General features: G+C 39.9%; 2 protein-coding genes across 8 annotated transcripts in view; both read right to left on the bottom strand.

Annotated features, from left to right (window-relative positions):
* Positions 1 to 3,376: 3,376 nt before the first annotated feature.
* Positions 3,377 to 11,439, bottom strand: pmp22b (peripheral myelin protein 22b). Its single transcript, XM_085416889.1, has 5 exons — positions 11,004 to 11,439; positions 10,178 to 10,268; positions 9,800 to 9,881; positions 6,687 to 6,827; positions 3,377 to 4,982 (listed from the first exon to the last, which is right to left on the bottom strand). Exons 2-5 carry the CDS (start codon positions 10,253 to 10,255, stop codon positions 4,822 to 4,824), a joined length of 462 nt encoding a protein of 153 aa, XP_085273015.1. The 5' UTR covers positions 10,256 to 10,268; positions 11,004 to 11,439; the 3' UTR covers positions 3,377 to 4,821.
* A 2,411-nt stretch (positions 11,440 to 13,850) lies between these two features.
* The window catches only part of tekt3 (tektin 3), a 31,335-nt gene continuing 23,410 nt past the window's right edge, over positions 13,851 to 21,775 (bottom strand). For all 7 annotated transcript variants that reach the window (XM_085416882.1, XM_085416883.1, XM_085416885.1 and 4 more), the window contains 2 exons: positions 20,783 to 20,937; positions 13,851 to 19,169 (listed from right to left, as the gene is read on the bottom strand). In XM_085416882.1, the coding sequence (XP_085273008.1) occupies positions 18,953 to 19,169; positions 20,783 to 20,937 (372 nt within the window). In that variant the 3' untranslated portion in view covers positions 13,851 to 18,952. The remainder of the gene's footprint in view (positions 19,170 to 20,782; positions 20,938 to 21,775) is intronic.

Below are 21,775 nucleotides of genomic sequence, written 5' to 3'. Positions count from 1 at the left end.
TTGATAGTGACATTGGGTGTGATAGGAAAAGGCGGGGAAAATTTTTAAGGTATTAATGGGGAAAGTGATTATTATAAAAGCTAGTCCTTGACCCTGTGACGGGAAAACAATGACGCATGGAATCCCCAGACACCTATAAAGCACTGAGTTAATAATGCATATCAGTTAACAGTTGATGGGCACAAAACAATGATTTTGTGCTCTTTTTAAGGCTTTTTTTTTTTCATTTCTTTTTTCCCTGCTATTCCAAAACATGCATCAGTATGAGAATTTACAGAAATACTGAATAAAAATGCTTAGAGTTTATGATGTTTGCCAAATAATGCTACAATAACCAGAAAGAAAGTCAAATGACAAACTATGACTAGTCATCATCAATTAATTTTCAGACCAGTCTGGTCTGGTGTCTGTCTGCTTTGTCCTTTAACGCATTTGCGGTTGTGTTGTTGTGTCGTGGGCCATATGAGCAGACAGAGTTTCAAGTTTACAGTTTAAAGAAAAGGGATATTTAGATTATAGAAAACAATGCGTGGCTTAAAACTAGTCAGCACAATCAGAAAGAAGAAAGTACAAATCTGATATTTTGTTCCATGCTCTAATGCATTGCACATGTTTATATTTATCCCAGTAATATTGGACATTGGGGCAATTTAGGATTATTTCTCTGTGTTAAAATAGAAGGGGATTACCACAACATAAATGGTAAAACAAAATCCTGACATTTTACCAGCTAGTCGGATACAGACAGGCAACAAATTAATGCAAAACCTCTGAATAAATGAATGAATAAGCATAATCTGTAAGGCAATTTCATGGAATGGTTTGATGACCATATAAATTGTGTGAATCGTTTTAAATCTTAAACCTAGGTAAGCACCTTTGGGTAATTTTGTGTTAGACATCGCAGAAATGGAAAGGAAATATCTTCAGAATTAATGATGGGAACCATCTAGGCCCATTGAAGTGTATACAGATGATGCCAAACAGCATTTTAAAGCTACTTGTTGTAAATTCTTGTGTTTGGAAGGTTTTAGACTATTTTTAATCTTAACTTGACAACTTATTATTTTATGTTCAACACGATCACTGAGCAGTGAAGCAGAAACGAGGCTAGCTGCCCTTATGTAATACTGATTTGTACCAAAAGATGGTGCAGCTAGTCAGTACATAACCTTCATTTAACCAGGCAAATTTAGAGAAATTGTAATTTACAATAGCATGGATGACCCTGATGAAGGCCACAAGCCGAAACGCGTTGGTCAGATGATAAAGTTGTTCCTCTTCCCTTTAAGTGTTGTTGGAGTTCCTGCATTGGGATTTTTTTCATCCTCTCCATGCACCTTGGAAGTAGGTGAACTTGTGCCAGAAATCTTTGCTGGAATTTACAATGGCAGACTGGTAAAAAGTGACAGTATACTCAATATAGTTGTAACTGTAACCTGTTGCCCATTTTCAATTTCTTCACTGTCTGCTCATTTGACTTGACTTGATTTTGTTAGTTTGTTTTTTACTTTGTTTTTGTCTTCTTCTTTTTTAACTTAAATTTTCATTTAACTCTGTCCCTTAAAATAAAGATCTCTTTTGTAAAGAAGTACTGGTCAGTTCTGTTGTGAGCTTAGGAATTTAAATTGCAGTCTGTAGTCTCTCTATTTCTTTTTTGAATCTGGCTTTGTTGTATTATTAATAATGGTAATAATACTTTATCAAATGGAGAAGAGTAATCTGTCTTCTACCTTTACGTCTGATGATGTCTTGTGCAGAAGAAGCTTCATAATGGCTTTGGAGGAGGCACATTTATCAGTCTGACTAAAGTAGACTAGTTGGCAGAATCACCCCCCTCTACCTCATACATGCATACTAATGGCAGTGATGTACCGTCACAAACAAGCTGAGTTCCAGACAAACCTTAATCATCATATAAGGCGTTAACGAGGTTTGACACACTTCATTAAGAAAAGAATATGATCTGCCACACCCACCAGAGGCTATTTCGGTCGGTCTCCCTTCTCGGTTCAATGGTAGATGGTGAAATGACGTGCAGTACTCCAATTGTACCACACAGCGGCAGTGTTTGCTAATCTAGTATGAGACATATAGTAAATGTTGGCTTTGCTACTGTGTGCTTCCACTGGATGGCAGTATTGCACAGGACATGCAAAATTTTTAAGCCTGTAACTATGTACATTGACCTAAGGAAATTGAAATGTGCCCGGGTACACCATGATGACATCATACATTGGAATGGTATAATGTGGTATGCACATCTGCACACACAGAGACTTCCCCAGTCTGTAAACAACAACAACAACAACACACACCCACACGCTCGCAGACCAGAATGCAGTGTTCCCATTTTACCCAGTGCTAGAATGTCAGAGGGGGCAGTAGTAGGAGACTGTGACCGCCTGAGCCTGCAACAAGAATCTTTCTTTAGAGTGTACTCTTTCACTGCTGGAGATTTAGACGCATCATCAGCTCAGTGCAAAAGTGCTAGCTGAGGAGTGACTGTTATAGAAACAGAATATTCAGACTCCATTAGTCAGAACGGCTGAGTGTTCTTCAGATTGATTAGATATGTTATAGATGTGTGCACTGCGACTGAAAGACACAGTAAGCTCCATTAAGGTGGCAAGAATCATCCTTTAATGGTTAAATTCAAAGTAGCTTTTGGTAATATCAAGAGCATTTGGTTTTGGTGTAAACATAGCACAGCTGAAAGTGGCAGCTTTACACAAAATAATCAAGAGGGCAGTTGTCATTAGAGGCAGTCTCTTCTAACTGGACCCAATGAAGAGCATCATGCTGAAAAACCATAGCAGACTATTATCTAGTGTAAGCTCAGAATGAAATACTTGAATCCAACACAGTGTAGTTCTTTTTTGGAAGGGGAGAGGATCTCAGAGGAGATGCCATCAAGTGGAGGACAGATGCTTTCTCATTAGTGTTCAGAACATGCTCCCAGTCCTCTTATGTCTGATGTCACGAGAGACACAGTATACACTGAAACGCTATCTGCGTGTTTTGAATAGCTGGCATCGTGCGCCGTGTGGGTGACACAAGTCGCATACAGCATTTGCAACCACACGCACTAACCTAGGTTTGACTGGCTAAATTGCACACAGACATTTACAGGCTGCGTTTCAGTTGCCGATGTCTTCGACTGATCTCAAACGTTTTCACACACGTCAGTAATAGCAAATATGCCACGACACATGGGTAGTAATCATCATTTTCCACATTAAGCTTTTGGAGCTCAGAAAAGTGTGTCTCAAAGTTTACGGGCAAACAGCAAAATGACTTCTGCAAAATGTAACGGTTTACTTTACATGCATATAGTGTTACAGTCCCTTGTAACAGTGGAATACACAATATTAGATAATGTGAAAGTAGTTTTATTTAGTAAGTGAGTGTTTTAGGCTAGATTGTCATAAACATTTGTTATGCACAACATATAAACAGTAAAGGTTTTATACAGTAGACAAAAAACCATCTAAACGTCAGTGGGCAGAGACTGCAGCATGTCAAACTTCAAGTATGTGAAACAGACAGTTGTATCATTACTGCAAACCTCTCTGTCCTTTTATCACTTAATAGAGTTAATATTTCAGTCATGTTTTTCCTATCATCTCATATTTTATATGGCTTCAACTTGGTGGCATTTATTCTAGTAGCGTTAAATGTATAACTTCTTCCTTTCGGTATAATGCCCCACAGTGATTATGCTCTTTCTGATACTTTTCTACAAAGACTTCTTGAGAATTGAACAGCCATACGCGCGAGGCGAACACAAACATCAGAATGATGGAAAATTAAGGCAAGAATAAAAATAAAAGCTTATTTAAAGTTCTTTCTCTGTGATCAGACTATAAACTCGCAGAATAATACTGACATTCCATTCTAAATGACTTTCGATTACATTAGTGCACCACCCCAACCGTGTTTATCCGCCGTTTACAGTAGCTGATAAAAGGGGGAAAAAAATAATCAGACACTGCAAAGTGAAATCGGCTGTGTTCCCTAAAGAAGCAGCCCGGCACTAGATGTAGAAGTGCACCGCTGGCTGAGTCTCACTTTAATTAATGGCAAGCTGTTTGACTCTAAACAATAACAAAGCAACTCTGCTGTAAATGATTGCTATCAGTAATAGGAATGATAAATACATAGCACCATCTTTTGTTGAAAGTAAGAAATGGAAAAAAGACTGAAAACAAATACACTTAAACTTGCAAATTCACAAATAGAAAAGGACCAAATCCATATTCATGGCTATGCTACATCCATGGATGTTACCACTCTCTTTTGTAAAGCAACCCCGTCGAAAATGCTTAATTAACCTCTCTATTTCTATACATGCACTTTGGTTAGTATACTTCAAGAAACACTTTTTTTTCTCTCTTACTTATTACTTGGCAATTACCAAAACAAAAAAGGCAAAAAAAAAAAAAAATCCCACAACAAAAATAGTCTATAATTATTTCATCATTACAAACAAAGACTGAGGCACTTAATCAGCTAAAATAAAGCTCATAGTATCCATTGACAGAGCAACACAAAAACTATGTACATATATGTAAAAAGTGTTATAAATATGTTTTAAACCATAGATACTATATACATCTTTAAACTGAGACAGTATTGGTGTTTTCGTGTTTTGGTTTGATTTTTGGTATTAATCCCCCCTTCTGTGAACTTGGTGTTTTGGCCTGGTGGCTCCACTGGTAGTTGGGCGTCACGAGTTATACTTCAGAGGGGTACTGATAGCACTTGCAGTTGGGCGGGGGGGGGGGGGTGTTACTGGGAACAGTGGGATGGAGTGACGGCTCATTCTCGCTTCCTCAAGATGACATAGATGAGTCCGCTGATCAGCGCCAAGGGGAAGGCCACCCACGCCAGGATGTAGGAGTAGCCAAATGAATTTCCCTCCGGCACCCATTCTGGACTCATCACCGTGTAGATGATGGCTCCGCTCATCACAAACAAACCTGCAAGGGGGAAAAGGTGACTTTTTAATAATACTGGCCATAATCATCTTAGTGTTAGATCAGGTTTCTGTGTGTCTTGTGTCCTGGGCTGAACCCTGCTTGGCGGCAGTAACGAGCAGGTCAGTTTCCCAGAAGGCATTCCCCCGCATTACATCACACTTTTTCATGCTTGTTGAACCCCATTGTGGCCTATGTAAGCTTTTCCAGCTCTGCCCACCGACCAACCTTGTCTGACATGGCACGATCTGTTTGTCAGACCCCCCCCATCCTCCCACGCCACACCTCCCACCGCCAGCCTTACTGACATTTGAACACTGCGCGGCTGGCAGTGTTCCCAGTGTCATTCCTGTTTGGTTGAGTGGGCAACTGGGTGCCAGGCAATGTGCTGGCACCGTGGAGAGAAAATCTGGGATTTTGTAAAGGGCTGCCAAGAGAGAACACAATGGACTTGCAGTAGAGATGCTCTCTGGCCAAAGGGCATGGAGTACAATGAACAAGGGGAGTATAAAAACCATTAGTAACTGGCTCATACCTAAATCTGATTCTCTCCAATAGAACATGGAAAGTGAGCATCCACTAACGGTTTCTTGGTGGTGGTGGTGGATTTGTACTGTATGAGTAGCACCTTTTGAGACTACCCAGGTGTTGCTGTGTTATTAATGCAGGTCAGAGTAGTGCGGAAGCTAGACTACCAGTCAAAAGTTTGCATGCACTTCCCAGAGGGCACTGCATGGCAGAATGCTATGGTAGCCATTTTGGTTACTCTATGCAAGTCACTGACTCTGGATCCAGCAAAACAGCCCCAGACCATCACGCTTCCTCCTTCATGTTTGACATTTGATGTCACATGTTGGGGAACCATCCTTTTGCTTACGTGACGGTGTAAAGAAAATCTTGGCTGATCAATCAAAGATTTCAAATCTTGATTCATCAGTCCATGACACCTTCTTCCAGTCTTCAGTAGTCCATTGGCTGTGTTTCATGGATCAGGCAAGCCCTTTTTTTCTTATTCTGGCATCTTAGCAATGGCTTTCTTGCTGCAGCTCAACCCGTCAAACCTTCAACTTAAAGCCTTCTCTTTACAGTCAAAAATGAGACTTGCTTACCACGATTACTCTTGAACTGAACATTTAAAGCTGTGGTCTTGTGAATTGGCTGTCACACAACCTGATGACTCAACTTCCTGTCAGAGTTTCTCCAAGTTTCTGAGTGCCTTTTAATGGTGAAGGTGACTGTACTCACTGACACATTGAGTTTCTTCACCATTTCTCTGACAGGAACAACCTACACTTTCAAGCATTATGATCTTCTGTCTCTCTTCCTTTGTTATTTGCCTTTTACTTGCAATTTTTATAGCAACACACATCTTTTTGCAGTACAATACTCATGCTACCCTACACGTGGATCGATGAGGTTATAAGTAGTCAATGAAAGTTGGGACACATTTGATGAGAGCTGTTTAAATTTTAATTTAAAAAAAAGAACTGCGGTGTTCTAAAACATTTCAGTGACCATGTATATTAGTCATTCTTGGGAAAATAAAGAAGATTTCAATTTTTCAGCTTCTCAAAATTGAAAAAAAAAAGCTGATTTATTTGGTTGCTACTGTTATCAATGAAATGCCTAATTTTTTAAATACATTTTTATTATATTTACTCACGTAATATAAAAATTATGTGAATGTGTTAAGGGTGATGAACTCACTGGCAAGGATCTGGAAGGTTCCAGTGAGGAAGAAGCGTCCACCCTTCTGCAAAGTGAAGAGCTGGCAGAAGAAGAGGAAGAGAGACAGGCAGCTGAAGATGATGGATAGGATCATGACAGCCTGGACCGACTGAATCCACTCTGCAGGGGAGAGAGGGGAGTTGAAAAGAGAGAGAGAGTCCTGTCAGCAACAGCACGCCAGTCATCATGAACCAGAGCATAATAGATGTTTGATTGACTTAATGAACACACAACAGGATGAGAAGACAGAAATGAAAAAAATCCAAACCCAAAGTGTACTGTTGTACTGTGCCCCTGCTGAATTTAAGCATCCTCACAAATAAAACATAATGAGGAAGCCCTGGCATTGTTGACTTCTGGGAATCTATAATGGATCCTTAACAATGAAACCTAGGTATCTTATTTCTAAAAGCTCTGTGAGCCCCTCACAGTAGGACCTATGACTAAATGTGCCATATTGATTTTTCCTCCAAGGCCAGGCTTCTAGAAGCTATTAACCCATTAGACACCTGTATTGACAGAGTCCACCATGCACCATCTACTCTACTGGTGCTCAATCTCCATGTATGGTTGTGTGTTTTTGCGTTTTACTCGTGCTGCCATTCCAGGAATCATTGGACTTCCAAGCAGTGTCTATTTCTTGACTGATGGTTTTCCATGCTTACTTCCTACCCCATCAGGCCCTATCAGGTTTCTCACCTTACCTCACTTCCTGCCCCACAGGTTTCCTGAAGCACTCGCGCTTTCCCTTCCTCTATATACTTATTTAGTCTTTCGCTTTAGTCACATTTACTATTTCTATTTTTGTGCTCTTATCTCCCTAGATCTGTGTGTATTGGCATAAGTTGCAAATGCCACTCACTAGCTGCTGTCCAGTCCTCTTTAATATAACTCAATCTGTATGCATGCCTCTGCGAAGGTTTGACATTGAAATATATGGATTTGTCTACTTCAAAATTCTCATACATCTGTGATTTATTGATTCTCTTACTTTTTTTTAAATAAGAGGCATATTGCGGTTTTAATGGAGGCGCACTTACAAAGTGAAAAAAGGCACAGTGCATAATTTATTAGTGCTCGTTCTCAAGAACAACAAGGATGATTAAGCAATAAAACAGCTTACTTTGTGTGATGTTTTTCACTTTAACTGACCGCATTTTAACTCAGCATTACAACAATTCATTACCCTGTAACACATTTCATGCATTTTATTCTGTGGCCGTTTAAAAAACAATCACAGTTTTTCTGGTGAAACTGCATGATGACTACATAGAGTTACCAGCTCGGAGTCAGGTTTCCTACAATGGCAGCAGCAGAGAATGTCCCGAGGACCACTGGCTCATAGATGAGATATGGGAAGAAACATGACACATTGCAAATCTCCATCCATAAAATGTCGCCAGCTTGATACCACACCCACGCAACAATTAGATTCCACTATGATAACCGTGTTTTCAAATGTTATATATAAATCTGTGATAACATTTTGTGAATGCAGCGACAGTACACTGATTTCTAATAAACAGCCCTCCAGCCCTCCTTCCTTCCTTCTTTCCCGACCAGTAGTAGGAAACAGTGACATCGCGCATTTCCCGGCATGAGGCGTGCTTCACGGTTCAAAATAACACAGAAACCCAAGAGGGACTCGCATTCAAAAATGAACATAAACTGGGTCTGGGTTCATTATTATTACGGAAATAACTTCCAGGAAGAGCAACTAAAGGATTCTGCTGAAATTCAAAACAGGAAAGTAACTGTTGAAGCTTTTCCCAAAACAGTAAACAGCAAAAATAAAACTGCTGTAGTATTCCCTCACTTGTTTATGTGGTGTAGGTCTGTGCTGGGGCAGCAGACATTCCTCGACCGCTAAATTTAGAGCAAGTAAATTTTGTGAAGTAATTTTCCTGGCTGCAAGCACGTGATGTTTAACTCACTCAGCATTTGATAACTGTGGCATCACACAGTGTGTGTGTGTGTGTTTTTCTTTTCTTTTTTTTCATGGCAACACTGAAGGTTTAGAAATTCCCTAAAAATAACTGTGATGCCCATGATTATGATTTGGTTCAGAGGAAAGTTGATTGCTCAGCAAAGCTTCCAAAAGCTCTTTTGAACGCAGGCTTGGCCCCAACGTGCGAGCAGACCACTATCTTCCATCTCTCAAAGCCAAAGCAAAGACCTGGGAACGGCACACGCGCCTTGTTAAATAAACACTCTGCGTCAGTGCACCAGTGAAAGCAAGTCAAACAAACTGACTGCACCATCAAACTACCTGGCAGAGTGTGCAACCACTGCTGCCCCTGACAAAATACACACTGGCTGAACGCAGCTCATACTAGACAAATGACATCAGCCAGCTACAGCCAGCAGCTCTTGCAGCACTGTGACGGCACTTTTAGTAGCAAAACATACAGCTGATGCAGAGTGAACATTCATGAAGAGGAAAATATATCACTCTTTGACTGTTTTGACATTGTAAAATATTTGTATTTAGTGTCTACTATCAATATGAATATCAGTATTTCTAATTAAAGCATCCAGTGTCTGACTTTGTGTACATAAATCTCCTAACGCTGCACCTGCTGCCTTAAATTGTCCTAATGATCCCTGCAAGCTAACACGGGACACTAAGATCTTACTCTGGGCGTGACCCACTATCAGCATGCTATGTTCTGCTCACGGTGGTCCAAGGTTTCCCTGGTTTCAAACACACAGGCACATAGATTTAAAACTTTAAATACTCTTTGCAGCCCCACCCTGATTCTCCACAGCTCTGTTACTATGGACTCCCAACACGAGACCTGAATATGGACATCGCACCACGACTATTTATACAGTGGCAGCCTATCAGCTAGCACTTCAAAACAGCACTGCCACATTCTCTGCCCTAGATGGCACCACAGTTCCAGAGTAACTGTGACACACCCACACCATAGGGTAGGTAAATGATGGATTTTTAAAGTAAAGCAAGTTTAAAACTGAGCTTCAGAGAGAACAGAGCAGCATGTAAATTCCCAGTAAATTCCCCAGCCACTGTATTGTCAACAAACAGTTTAAAGGCAAACAGCAAAATATAAGTGAGGCTGGTATCTGACCTCCAGTTGATGCTGGGATACATCCAGAGGTAGTACAGTTTATCCATAGGTCTGATGTGGTAGATTCACCTGTTGTCCATACCTGGTGGCAACAACATACAACTCAGTCAATAAGAGAAATAGATCTCATTGGCATAGTTCTATTCCTAAGACACACATAAATAAGTTGAATAATAATTATTTTATGTTTAGTGGTGGAGGTAAAACATCCATAACGGCTCCAAGAGAGTCAGTTTGCATGTAATCCTCCACGATATCTTATATCTTCAGGATACTGAGTGCACATGCATGCCTTTCTAATTGCTCCTGCTCTGTGTGCATGCTCACTATGACATCTGAACAAACAGAGACATGGGTAAACATGTCATTTTCACTCACGCTGACAATTGTTGACACAAAGAGGAGAACCAGAGCAGCGAGGTGCAGGAAGATGATTCCAAGTAGCAGGAGCAGCATCTTTACAGATGATCTGGAAAGCAGTGAGTAGAGGAGACAATCAGACGGTCAATGTACGTGTGTGTGTATTTGTGTGGATGTCAGATTGGTGGGATATGGGTGTGTCGCTGCAGCACGTTCAACGCGGACAGCCTTTTAAGAAATTTTATCTCAGCCTGTCTGTTTGAGATGACAGGATCCTTCCATAACATCAGTTTCAAAAGACGGTAAATAATTAACGATATTCTTCATATAGTCAGAGGTATGGTGCCTTTGAGTCACAGCCAGTGTAACAGCAAGTTTGTCAATATGATTAAACTTTAAAGATTATCTCAGGAGGGACCCTTTTTGCTTTAACTTGTTCCAAACAACACAAAATCTTGGCTTTTTTAAGCAAAAATAAATAAATAAATAAAATAATAATACGTCTTTTTTTTCTTTGAAACTCCTTAAATCCGCCATATATCATTTACAAAACTGCATTTATTTCAGTTATATTCGGTTTTTTTCGGGTAGCAAAATGACTTGTTAAAACAAAGCGAAGGAAACACGATTAGACAAAGGCTTATTAATTCTGTCTATAGTTGAAATTAATATGCTAAACTTAATGCCAGTTTATTTGCGGTGACAGCTCAATTCCCCCGTGTCTGTGTGTACGCGCAATGAAGCAGTCTGCGCGGGGAAAATCTCGTTTCTCCCTTTAATCCGCCGGAACTGCCTGAGTGCGCCTGAACGTAACTAAGTTTAGAAAAAAGCAAAGTCCACTTACTTCGAGCGTAGAGCTTGTACGTCCACAAAAAGAGAAGCAAAAGCAAGTTTGCCCGAAAAAGAGTCCGACAGCGGTAGTCCTCTGTTCTAAAAGTCGCTCTCAGACTAGATTGATGCCAGGACTGACGTTCTGTTATAAAGTCTCATTATGGAAGAACAACGCCCTGCGTGCGTCGCTGCGTCATGGAGTGACCCTCTGGTTCACAGCCAGTGTTCCCAATATAGACGCGCTATGCGTAATGCCATGGGTTGCCTTAGTTACTAACTTACTGTGTGTAGTAACCTGGTAGTAATTGTTTGGCTGTCGTGGTAACTAACAGCAACTATGTGATTTCGAGGTTTCTCTTTCATCTTTTGTTGTATTAGGTATTAGGAAATTAATTTGGCGTTCCATATTGTAGATATTTATAAGTAATGTAATAAGACATCTGAAACTTTCTTTTTTGGCATATTTATAGTTTATATCATTAAATAATAAGGGGATTTATTTGAAAATCAAGCACAATTGTCCAAGAATTGCAAGACATTAGTTGTTGGTTTTTTCTTAATTTACGTTCATTTCTTGTTTATACAAGGAATCTAAACAAATGATAAATAAATAAAGACCTTTTTCTGGTCATATATCGTATGTAATAGCTTATGTGTTTGTGGTACAACACTGTAAGGCAATGAAAAGCAACGTTTCCTTGGAAACCACGGGAGTCAGAGTGACAGACTCGGTTGTAATGTTTTGTAATGTGATTTAGCATGGGCCTTCTCCCTCTGGTAGTCATGAACTACGCGCTGTGACTCACTGCGTGCATGAAAGTGTGGATGGGCATGCTCAGCACACCACAAGTGAGAGATAGCATCTGGGGCTCTCCTCTGTTTGACGTGACTCATATCCAGTGGGAGTGTGATGGTGTTCCACCCTGAACAAGGACCCCTGATGTTAAAAGTATGCACTTTGGTCAGTTCTATAAACGTGTGTGTTGTAACGAGCGTAATTCAAAGAAATATATTCAGGGAGTTAACCATGAAAATATTATACAGTATAAATTGATGGCCTTATCTCTTTCTCCCTCTGGATCGTGTTCAGGGCAGAATTACAGAGATACAAGGTAACCAGTAAATACTACGATCATTTAGAAAGGCAATTCTTTTTGATTGATTCTGCCCTTCGTTGTACATGTTAAAAGCATCATTTCTAATAAAATTCCTCTTCCAAACATTAAAAGACGTTTGCACTAGCTTCTTGGCTGAGCAGCACAAACTTATCAAACTTTCCTCACATTAGCAGGTTGGTGGAGTAGCTTAGGGTGTAACTGACCTCCCATAACCCCCTGTCAGTGTCCACTTTCTATTCTTCAACACTTAGCTTGCACTTCCTGGATTCTGCTATATTTGTTCCTCACACTCACATGAAAATGAGGTGGGACAGTTAGAGGAGCAGATCAAGTGCTGCTCTTAGTCAGAGCTTTGGGACTCCTTGAATCCAAGTTTTTGACATGATTAGCCTGAGTTGCATCAAGTACCTCTTTGCATGTTGTGATTGTTTTGGTATGTGTCACTGATATCTGCTGTGTATTTAACCCAGAGTAGCTCTGGTTATCAGGCCTGAACTCTTGATTGTATGAGCTGTGAAATGGTCAACAATAATGGTTTACAGTGACATTCAGAGGAGAGGTCTCGTTAAAACCGTAGCGCAGCCGTGTAGGCCCTCCTCATTCCCATCCCTTATATGTCAATGTTTGTAAAAGACTGACAATCAGTGGGCTGAAAGGACACGGGAGTGTTAAGTTTACTCCGTTTGCTGGGGTTGAAGCCAAGCACTCTGGGAAGAGCCACATAGCAAACATTCAGAGTGAGATACTGAATAATGTTACATTTGGAATCAGCTCCTAACATTTCATCTCTGTCACTAACATGGCTTCGCATAGCTTCACGTTAGCACATACCAAAACCATAGATAGGACATCAGCCCAAGGACATGGATCTAGAAACTAGACATGATTGAGTTACAGTAACTCCATCCAGATGGCAGCAAAGAAATTTTTTGTTCTACCATAATAGATCCTAAAAAGTGCAAAACAGAAGGCGAGCTTTGACCCACAGCAATCTTCTTCTTGACGACGGTAAGTTAGTCTAAGAGGCTGCTTTCTTTCACTTATCTTGACTCAAGCATTAACTGGAATGAATACATGGCTTATACTCACAGCAGACATCTTTCAGATTTTCTGTGAGACAGTGGATACAGCTGATGCTCCTTAAGGGTCGGGGGGGCCTATCTGCGTCACTGTTGAGTCACTTGGGAACAGGCCTCCTGCCTTGTGTTTCAGGTTGTGGCAGCTGTTGGCCAAAAGTGCCTCGTTTGTGTAATCAGCATGTGAAGTGTCACTATTAGTCGCTGCAGTTTAATAGCTCTCTTCCTGCTGCAGCAATATTGTTGTTGGACCATCCAGCTCTTCTACCCCCAGTCTGCCCAGATGTTAACAGTTATTAAATTTAAAAGATCACATATGATCTAGTAACTATCATACCCATAAAATAGAGCCATGCAGGTCACGTGTGAGTGAAGAACTGACAGACAATCTAAGTAAAGATGGAACAGGAGGATGGTAGGAACACAAATGCAGGAAACAGGAAGCAGAAAGAGTGATGAGAGGTAAATACAGTCCGTCTGTTTGTGTGCTGATAAATTGTAACCTAGTCTCAACCCCTGAGTTGTCATCACACTTTAATTAAACTATACATGGGAGATGACAGCTAAGGAGCAAACTGCTCTATCACATAAAGGAAAACCCACAATAAACACACAACATGGTCAGGTTTAAATGAACCAGTTAATGATAATTATAAGTGGGTGGTTTAATTAAAATCATCCCAAAGTAGCTTTATCGTTGCCATCATATGGCATACTAACCTTTTGCCAAGTTGCAAAATCCCCTAAAATCGCACTGTTTGCAGAAATTTCATTATTTCATTGCTCATAAAAGGAAACTCTTAATCAATCTCATGTCTATATTAAAATCTCTCAAAGGCATGTGTCAGCTGACATGTCCAAAATCATATGGTCCTGATTCACGTGGTGTCTTTCATCACTCTGGTTTGTAAATGGGAAGTTTTAGGGTCATAGTTTGTATTTGTATAAATTCAAACAGAAGCTTGACTCATATGCTGTGAGAAGCTGAACCTTGTTCCTTTGTTGCCAGATATATAAATAAATAAAACAGAAATCTAATAAGTGTGGCTTTAAGACAGACGAAACTGCATACTGTAACTCCCAGTCATCATCAGCCCACTGTGATTCAGCAGGAAAGACTGCAGTATTGTTTCTCGACCTCTGCATCTCTCTATTAGCCACCCATTCTGCTGTCTATTGAGAATGCAAAGTATTGGATTCACAGATCTATGCTATGAATTGTTATGGTAGCTAGTCAATAGCACAAATGACCCATGAGACTCTTGTCTCCTCCACATTAAAGAGTACTGTTCTTTCTGCTCAATTCCTGAACTTCGGTTAGTCGCTGCACTCGTCTATCTTATCGTGCTTCCCTCCTTGTAGCCGGTTACTTGCAAAATGCTGGGGGAAGATAACGTTGACTGAAAGTTCAAAAGTTTAGGACTGTGCCTCTGTGGTTTTGAGAGAGTTGGCAGTTGGGATGAAAAACCACATACATTACATGTCTTATCAGTGTGTCTCCAGCTTCCTTCAGCTGCCAACAGTAATCAATTATTCAATAAATTTATATCTACCTTTTTATGTGTGTCTAAAATCTGTTTATTAATATTTTCCAGCATTTTCCAAAAAATAAAAAAATAAACTAAAGAGAAAAACATATGAATACAGCAATACAATCTGATCAAGCCAGTAATAATGAACAATGGTGTGGGCAGTGCAGAAGAGATAAAGCCACCAACTTAAACAATATCAGCCATTTGGAGGGAAGGGTACCAAGGCTACAAAAGCCACCAACAGGGAAGAAGAAAGAGGCTGGAATTACACCAAATAATGCAGTTATACAGTTAAAGTTAATCAATTTTCCTGACCTTTGATAATGATCGATACATTTCCTCCCAGTAGGGTTGGGAAGTGTGACAAGACCAAAGCATGTGTACATTGGTGACATCTGTCACATGTTGGGTCCACATTAATAGATTATAGAGAGCCTAACCTTTGTGACGTGAGAGCAGTATCTGTATGATGCTATCGCACAGATGAAGAACTTACGTGTATTACTTAATGCAGCTTCCCGGAGTTCCTGAGACATTTCTTCTCTCAGATCCACCTCCCTAAACTGATTTGATGGAATTTAAGGAGTCTAAGTGCAGGGAGTGAATTTGAACTTACGCACAGTACTGTGTAAAATTCTTGAGACACCTCTCAGCTCCTTATATTTTACTATTTGCACATGATTTACTGAAACAGGTGCAGACATACATGTAAATACAGCGTGTTAGGCAAAATTTGTACAGTTCTGAGGAGCTTGAAAGTAAATATTTGGAGTGACTGCCATTATTTTTTAATATGGTCTGAACTATCTTAGGCAAGCTTTCTCGTAAGAGAACTCTTTAGGAACGGTTCTTCAGCTTTCTTGAGGAAGGATCCTGTGTTAGATCTTTGCTGGTCTTATTCCTAGTTCTATTAATAAGACTATAAATTTGTGGGCACCAAAAAAGGGTTTTTATAGATAGATTAAACTTTTCCGTTATCTGCTGTAAAGATACAAAGGTGTTGTTAATCTATGGGTCTTTAAATGATTCTAGCAGAGGTGTTGGACTATGAATTATGAGCATTTGGGTTGTCTTTAAAGCTGTTTGGAGAGCTAAACAACACCTAAACTGGTTCCAAATGGAACAATGGAACGGTCTGACTATAACATTTTTGACTGAGCCTATATTGAAAGACAAAGTTTACAGCCCCAAAATGGAGTTTCCAAATAACCTCTTGGGTAAACTCATTGTTTAGGCACAGATCCAAAAGCCGCAGGAAGAGCTGGTTCCCATGAATGTTTAGCTCCTCAGTTCAAACTCGCTCTCCAGCAGTTTGAGATGAATGAAAATGAAGTGAGAAATTTGTTATTTCTAACAGCATAGCTGCATCAGCAAAAAACACAACCTCCTAACAACATTAGCTTTAAATTCTCCAATAGTTATGACTCTGAAATATCTATAGTTGACAGTTTTTTCAACTTAAAAACTACATTGTCTTTTTAGGCCCATTCCACTTTTGACAACAAAGGTAGCATGTATTTTCCTACTTATCATATATGATGATTTTGAATAGTTTTCCTTTGTTTTTTAATGCAAGGGGAACCTTGGCAACTTACCAAAGAGAGAGATGTGTTTTAAAATGTTCGGCTATGTGTCAAGGTGTACAACAAAGACCTGTTAGACTAGATAAAACAGAATGTTTATCATCACCGCACAGCAAGAAGGCTCTGGGTTCAGGTCCACCAGCCAGCTGAGGCCTTTCTGTGTGGCGTTTGCATGTTCTCTTCATGTCTATATAGGTTCTCTTTGGGTACTCTGGCTTCCTTTCACACTCCACAGATATGCATGTTAAGTTAATTGGTGACTCTAAATTGGCCGTGAAGGTGAATGGTTGTCTGTCTCTCTGTGTTAGCCTTGTGATAGACCGGTGACCTGAACGGGGTGGGATAGGCTCCAGCCCAAACATGACCCTGAATTAGATAAGCAGAAGAAAATGGATGGATGTTAGTAATAATGTTTATAAGGCACCTATGGCATGTTTATGACCTAATGTGGTATTAATTAGCTATTTTTTACTTTACATATAACATAATATCAAAAAATAGCTCCTAGTGGTGTCAACTACTTGTCTTCTTCAGCGATGCTTTCTCAGTCCAGGTCTGTAATTACAGTGGAGTAAAACACGCTCAGTGACAGTCTCAAGTGTTCTATGATCAGCTCTTTAGCATGGTATGACGGTATGTAAGAAACATATAATAACATGGGGCATAGGGCATCTATAACAAGAACTGCTGTTAAAAATAAACTGCCAATATGTTTGGACTGCAGGAAGAATTCCAGAGTACATTCCCCAAATGTGGTATGTGGGGGTGGTAGATCAGGTCAAATGGAAAGACCTATTTGTGTCCCACACAGACAGGGATCCATAACCTCAAAGTCAGCATAAGAGTGAATGTACATTCCACTTTTTGCCACTATTATGTATTTCTGAAGAATAAAGCAAGAGTAGTAAGGACAGAATCCAGGAGAGGAGGAGGTGGTGCTCATTTTTTGCTATCTGTCAATATAAATTTAATGGCAAGGTGGTGAAACAGGGAGTCTTTTGATGTGCACTAGACAACAAGGTCCCTTTCTTTTGCACTACGGTGCCTTAGGAGATGGCCCACAGGCAGGCTTGCACACACCCATTAAACACACATACATGTATGAAACCACATCAGAGATCTTTTTGCTATTGAATTGCTCCTGAGCATTGTCCTGTTTGCACTAAAGGGAAACCAACTCATCGCCCTGAGATTGATTACACCCAATCAAAGTGCAAGTTACGCACACATACAGTAGGTGGCTGAGCTTTATAATCACTCCGCCCTCCCAGCCAGGAATCTTTATGGTGAAATTGCTCTCCACTTAAAAAACAGATGTTTTCGTGCTTTTTTCTTTAATGGTGTAGCCACTAAAAAGATTTTATAGACCCAGTTAGATCTGAGATAGACTTTTTAACTTTACGGCTTAGCCTTCACATTGATTCTGTTTCATCCCAGTATGCAAATCCAGTTAGCGTCTGGCTCCAGATTCCACTTACTTTGTCTGCAGGCACTCGTTTAAAATGAGACATATTTTGATTTCGAGACATATCTGCTTCATAGACAAGTGTAATACGATGATGAGGATGCAAAGACAGTTGGCGTGCTCAGGTGGTTTGGTGGTATGTTTTCTACAGTAGGTGACTACTATACAAACAATGGTTAAACTCTTACACTACTGGTAATTCAAGCGACATTTATATTCCTCAGTAGGGCCAAAGGTTATACAGGAAGTGGAGTAGCACAAAGGGTTGAGTCAGGGACTGTGATAGTAGTGTTTACAGTGCATGCATTTGTATCTTGTGTGTCCAAAGTTTGCTTAGGCTCAGAAAGCTATTCGCTATACCAACAAAATGAAATGAAACTGATACTCGATACAAATACAAATGGCAGCATCTTTGCACAGGAGCAGGCCGACACTGGCACAAGAGGGACAGCGAACACGGGTGACAGAAAGAGACTGATGAGACGTTATGAGGCTCAGGTCCTACAGGAGAGCTAACCAAACTACAGGTGTATGTTTACAGTCTCAGTGCCAGACTTACTTAAGTAAGTGTTTCGTACATGCCACGTCCAAGATAACAGTTAGGTCACTCACTGTGTTGTGCAAATAACTCTCTGCTTTTTGTTTGGGGTTTGTCGTCACGTGCTACTAATGCCCTTGTTTGTGCTTCACTGGCTCAAGGCATGTCGCTAAGGTAGTGTTTAAATACATAAAGATACCTTGCTCCAATTGGTAGTGTATAAGTACCTTTTTTTTCCTCAGGTGCTATCACAGTCACAAACAAAATCAGCATAATCTATTCATAGTTAAAACAGGGCTCCTTTAAGATGACCAGTTAATATACAACATAAAGAATCTCTATGTCAGTGTGAAACAGTAAATAGTTCTGTTAAAGGTTTTAATATATAGGTTGCAAGTGTGAACACAAGTTTCTGCCATTTAGTACATTAGTAGCATAACATATGTGTAATTGTATTTAACTGTAGATATCAAGTTTTTGCCTTTGCATATGATTCTTTTGCTTATTTCTTTTTATAAACTGCTGCATATCTGCTTTTAAAGTCATCGTGTTTACATTTAGGTCATCCACACCTTCATTTAAACCACTCCAAACCTACAGAAACAATAACTCCATTGGTCTTCCAATGGTCCTCCTTTTAAGACTTGGTTTTAGGTGTAGCCCACCAGACGGGGCATGCTAGGAAAGCTCTTGCGCATACTCATGCACTTCTCCTGGTCCAGGAAAAGTGAATTGGCTTTGACAGATAGGTCATGTTCCAGGGATACTTTGGTCTTCACCAAAGTCTGCAGAGTGTTCTCGGCCTCCATCAGCCTCTCTTGAAGTTTCCGAATAGTGTCCTCGATCTCTCTCACCTCACTCACAAGTCTGAATAATTAGAGAGAGAAAGACTGCTTACTGTCAAATCTGCAGCATAGGGAAAGAAGTTAAGGAAACTTTCCAAAGTATGACATTGTGAGATTTGCAATTAAAGGTAATAATTTATATTATTGTTCATTTAAACCACAGAGAGGCCAAACCCCTCTAAAATGTATCAAATGACAAAGTTAAAAAACATTTTTGGCAGTAATTCACTGGTATTACACTTTGTCACTCAATGAGGTTGATTAACTAAAAGTGACGTTAAAAATTAAGTTAAAAGTTCAAATAGCAGCCGGTTAAAATCAGGGAAATCAGTGCATTCTTTGTCAATGATTTGATTCTTGATTGAGAAATGGTATATTTGCATAATTTTCTTCACTCCTTGAAGTAATTTGTAACATACAAAAGGCACACACTACATTGCAAAATAGCCTGAGATGCATTACCACATAATTACTAGTTATATCAACCACCAGAAAGCAGTTTTCCTTCTTAGGTGTGGTTCTGGCTCAGGAGGTAAGGCAGGTCACCTACGTCCATTGGAGTATGAATGTGTGTGAATCTTAGGTTACGTTCACACTGCAGGTCTTAATGCTCAATTCCGATTTTTTGATCAAATCCGATTTTTTTTGTCTGCTTGTTCAGACTACAAATAAAATGTGACAGCAAACGCGCTCTAGTGTGAACCCTCAAAGCGGCCCGCATGTGCAAAAGACGACGTCATACACAACGCGCTCTGTTTAGACCCAGAGCAAACAGTATTGTTTGACTGATGGCCCTTAATATAAAGACTTTGGACTTTACGTTTCCCAATTTTGCTTTAAGTTCTAAAGTTATTTTGTTATTTACATATGGCCTAATAATTATCCTTATTGCTGTTTTAGAGAGGAGCGGTGCTTCAAAGGATAGTTGCAGATTTCTGTAAGAATCTGCAGATTATACAGTACAAATAAAATATTCACGTTTCTCCAACGTTGTCTTCCCAATAGTTTCACTGACATCTACACTGGATGGCCAGAAAGCGTTCACAATGTCTTCTCTGGCGCTGATAATTGGCGTCTGTCTTGTGTCAGTGACGTAAAAGACGGATTTAATGCGACATGACCATTCAAACAGCAGTCGCTTTCTAAAACATCAGATATGTATCGGATTCAGCACCACATACGAAAGTGACCCAGGTCGGATTTGAAAATATCGGATTTGTGCTGTTCAAACTGTCATACATAGGGTCAAAAAAGTCGGATTTGATGTGCTTTTGCCTGCAGTGTGAACGTAGCCTTAGACAGACAGTGCTTACATAGAAAAAAGTGCTTGTATAAATCGGAGTGAATGGGTGAATGCGGCAACGTGTATAAAGCGTTCTGAGTACTCAGAGTAGAAAAACACCATATGGGAACCCGTCCATTTACCATTCCTGACTCCTAAAACCAGACAGCTTTTTGTCCTTCACCATGACCAGCTGGTGTCTGCTGATTGTAGCACAAATGTAGAAGGTTTGGTGATTTTCTTTCTCTATTCACCCTTAGTGCAAGTAACTGAAACTCAAAACCTTTTTGTCTGGAGGAACAATCTAATAACATCTGAAATCACATCTGATTTGGAAATGTGGAACAAACTACCTGTGGTGTGGATTGTCCCTGCAGAGCTCTATGTTGGGTCTGCGGATCCTCTCCTCCAGCCTCGTTTGGGCCACTTTTAATGGGGACTCTTTATCTCTGAGAGCCTTCTTTATTGACTCAATTAGCATCTCAGTCTGAAAGATCTCTTGTAGAGTCTGCATGAAAAGACAAAAGACAACAAATTGTGATGCAGCCGCTGAGAGTTCCAGTCATGTAAGCATAGCTGAGTTAGGCATGGAAATTAAGGGAAAGGCTGACCCGAAGCCAAAAGAGGGGAAAATGTGAGAATCTCAATAAAAAGGATCATGTACAAAGCTGCAGACTTTGAGTCAGCTGAACACAGGCACACACATGCACAGTGGCCTGCTCTGTCTAACCTCATCTGAAATAATTTCATTTCAGCCAATCGCTACTTTTTACAGCTAACAGTGAGTGAGGTTTATTGAAGACCTTGTGCTTCATATCACTCCTGTCAGTGTTCGAACTATCCAGCAGCTCTCGATGGCAACCTGAAATCAATGGGATAAAGTGCAGAATGTGACACAAGCAATGAACAAACTACTACAGCTCCTCTCCTTTGACAGGGATGTTTTGCAAATATAATCCATATAATCCACCATAGAGGGCAAATCTGCACAGCTGATGGAGATAGAGAGTTTTAGAAAGAAGCGGGGAAAAGGATTGTACAGACACATGATCTCTTCCTTATAAGTGGCAAATGTAGTTAAATACTCAATAAGAAAAAAGGAATGGATTTTTTTCTTTTTTTTCCTAAAATAAAACCATATGATTGCCTCTGAAACCACTTTTCTTAATAATCTATTTCACATTGTGAAATAATCAAGAACGAAGTCCAACATAAGAATAAAATTAGGAACAGGCTGTAATTCATTACACTACGATTAAAATACAGTGATAAAAAAATGTCCCCGTTACATAACCTTATCAAGATATTATTGTCTTTTATGAAATAAACCATGCAGAAAAGGTGAT

Source organism: Rhamphochromis longiceps, linkage group LG8, assembly GCF_057381845.1.
Source record: "Rhamphochromis longiceps isolate RC_006_pf linkage group LG8, R_longiceps_female_GT1.1, whole genome shotgun sequence".
NCBI lineage: Eukaryota > Metazoa > Chordata > Actinopteri > Cichliformes > Cichlidae > Rhamphochromis > Rhamphochromis longiceps.
The sequence above is the reverse complement of the archived record's forward strand: the minus strand, read 5'-3'. Positions and strand labels throughout refer to the sequence as shown.

Bases quoted from the DNA above. Each gene is read 5' to 3' on its own strand.
- pmp22b (XM_085416889.1), bottom strand. From the start codon at position 10,255: ATGCTGCTCCTGCTACTTGGAATCATCTTCCTGCACCTCGCTGCTCTG. The intron at 9,882-10,177 runs GTGAGTGAAAAT...TGTTGCCACCAG, and splicing joins TTGTGTCAACAATTGTCAGC to GTATGGACAACAGGTGAATC. The intron at 6,828-9,799 runs GTCAGATACCAG...TCTCCCCTGCAG, and splicing joins TATCCCAGCATCAACTGGAG to AGTGGATTCAGTCGGTCCAG.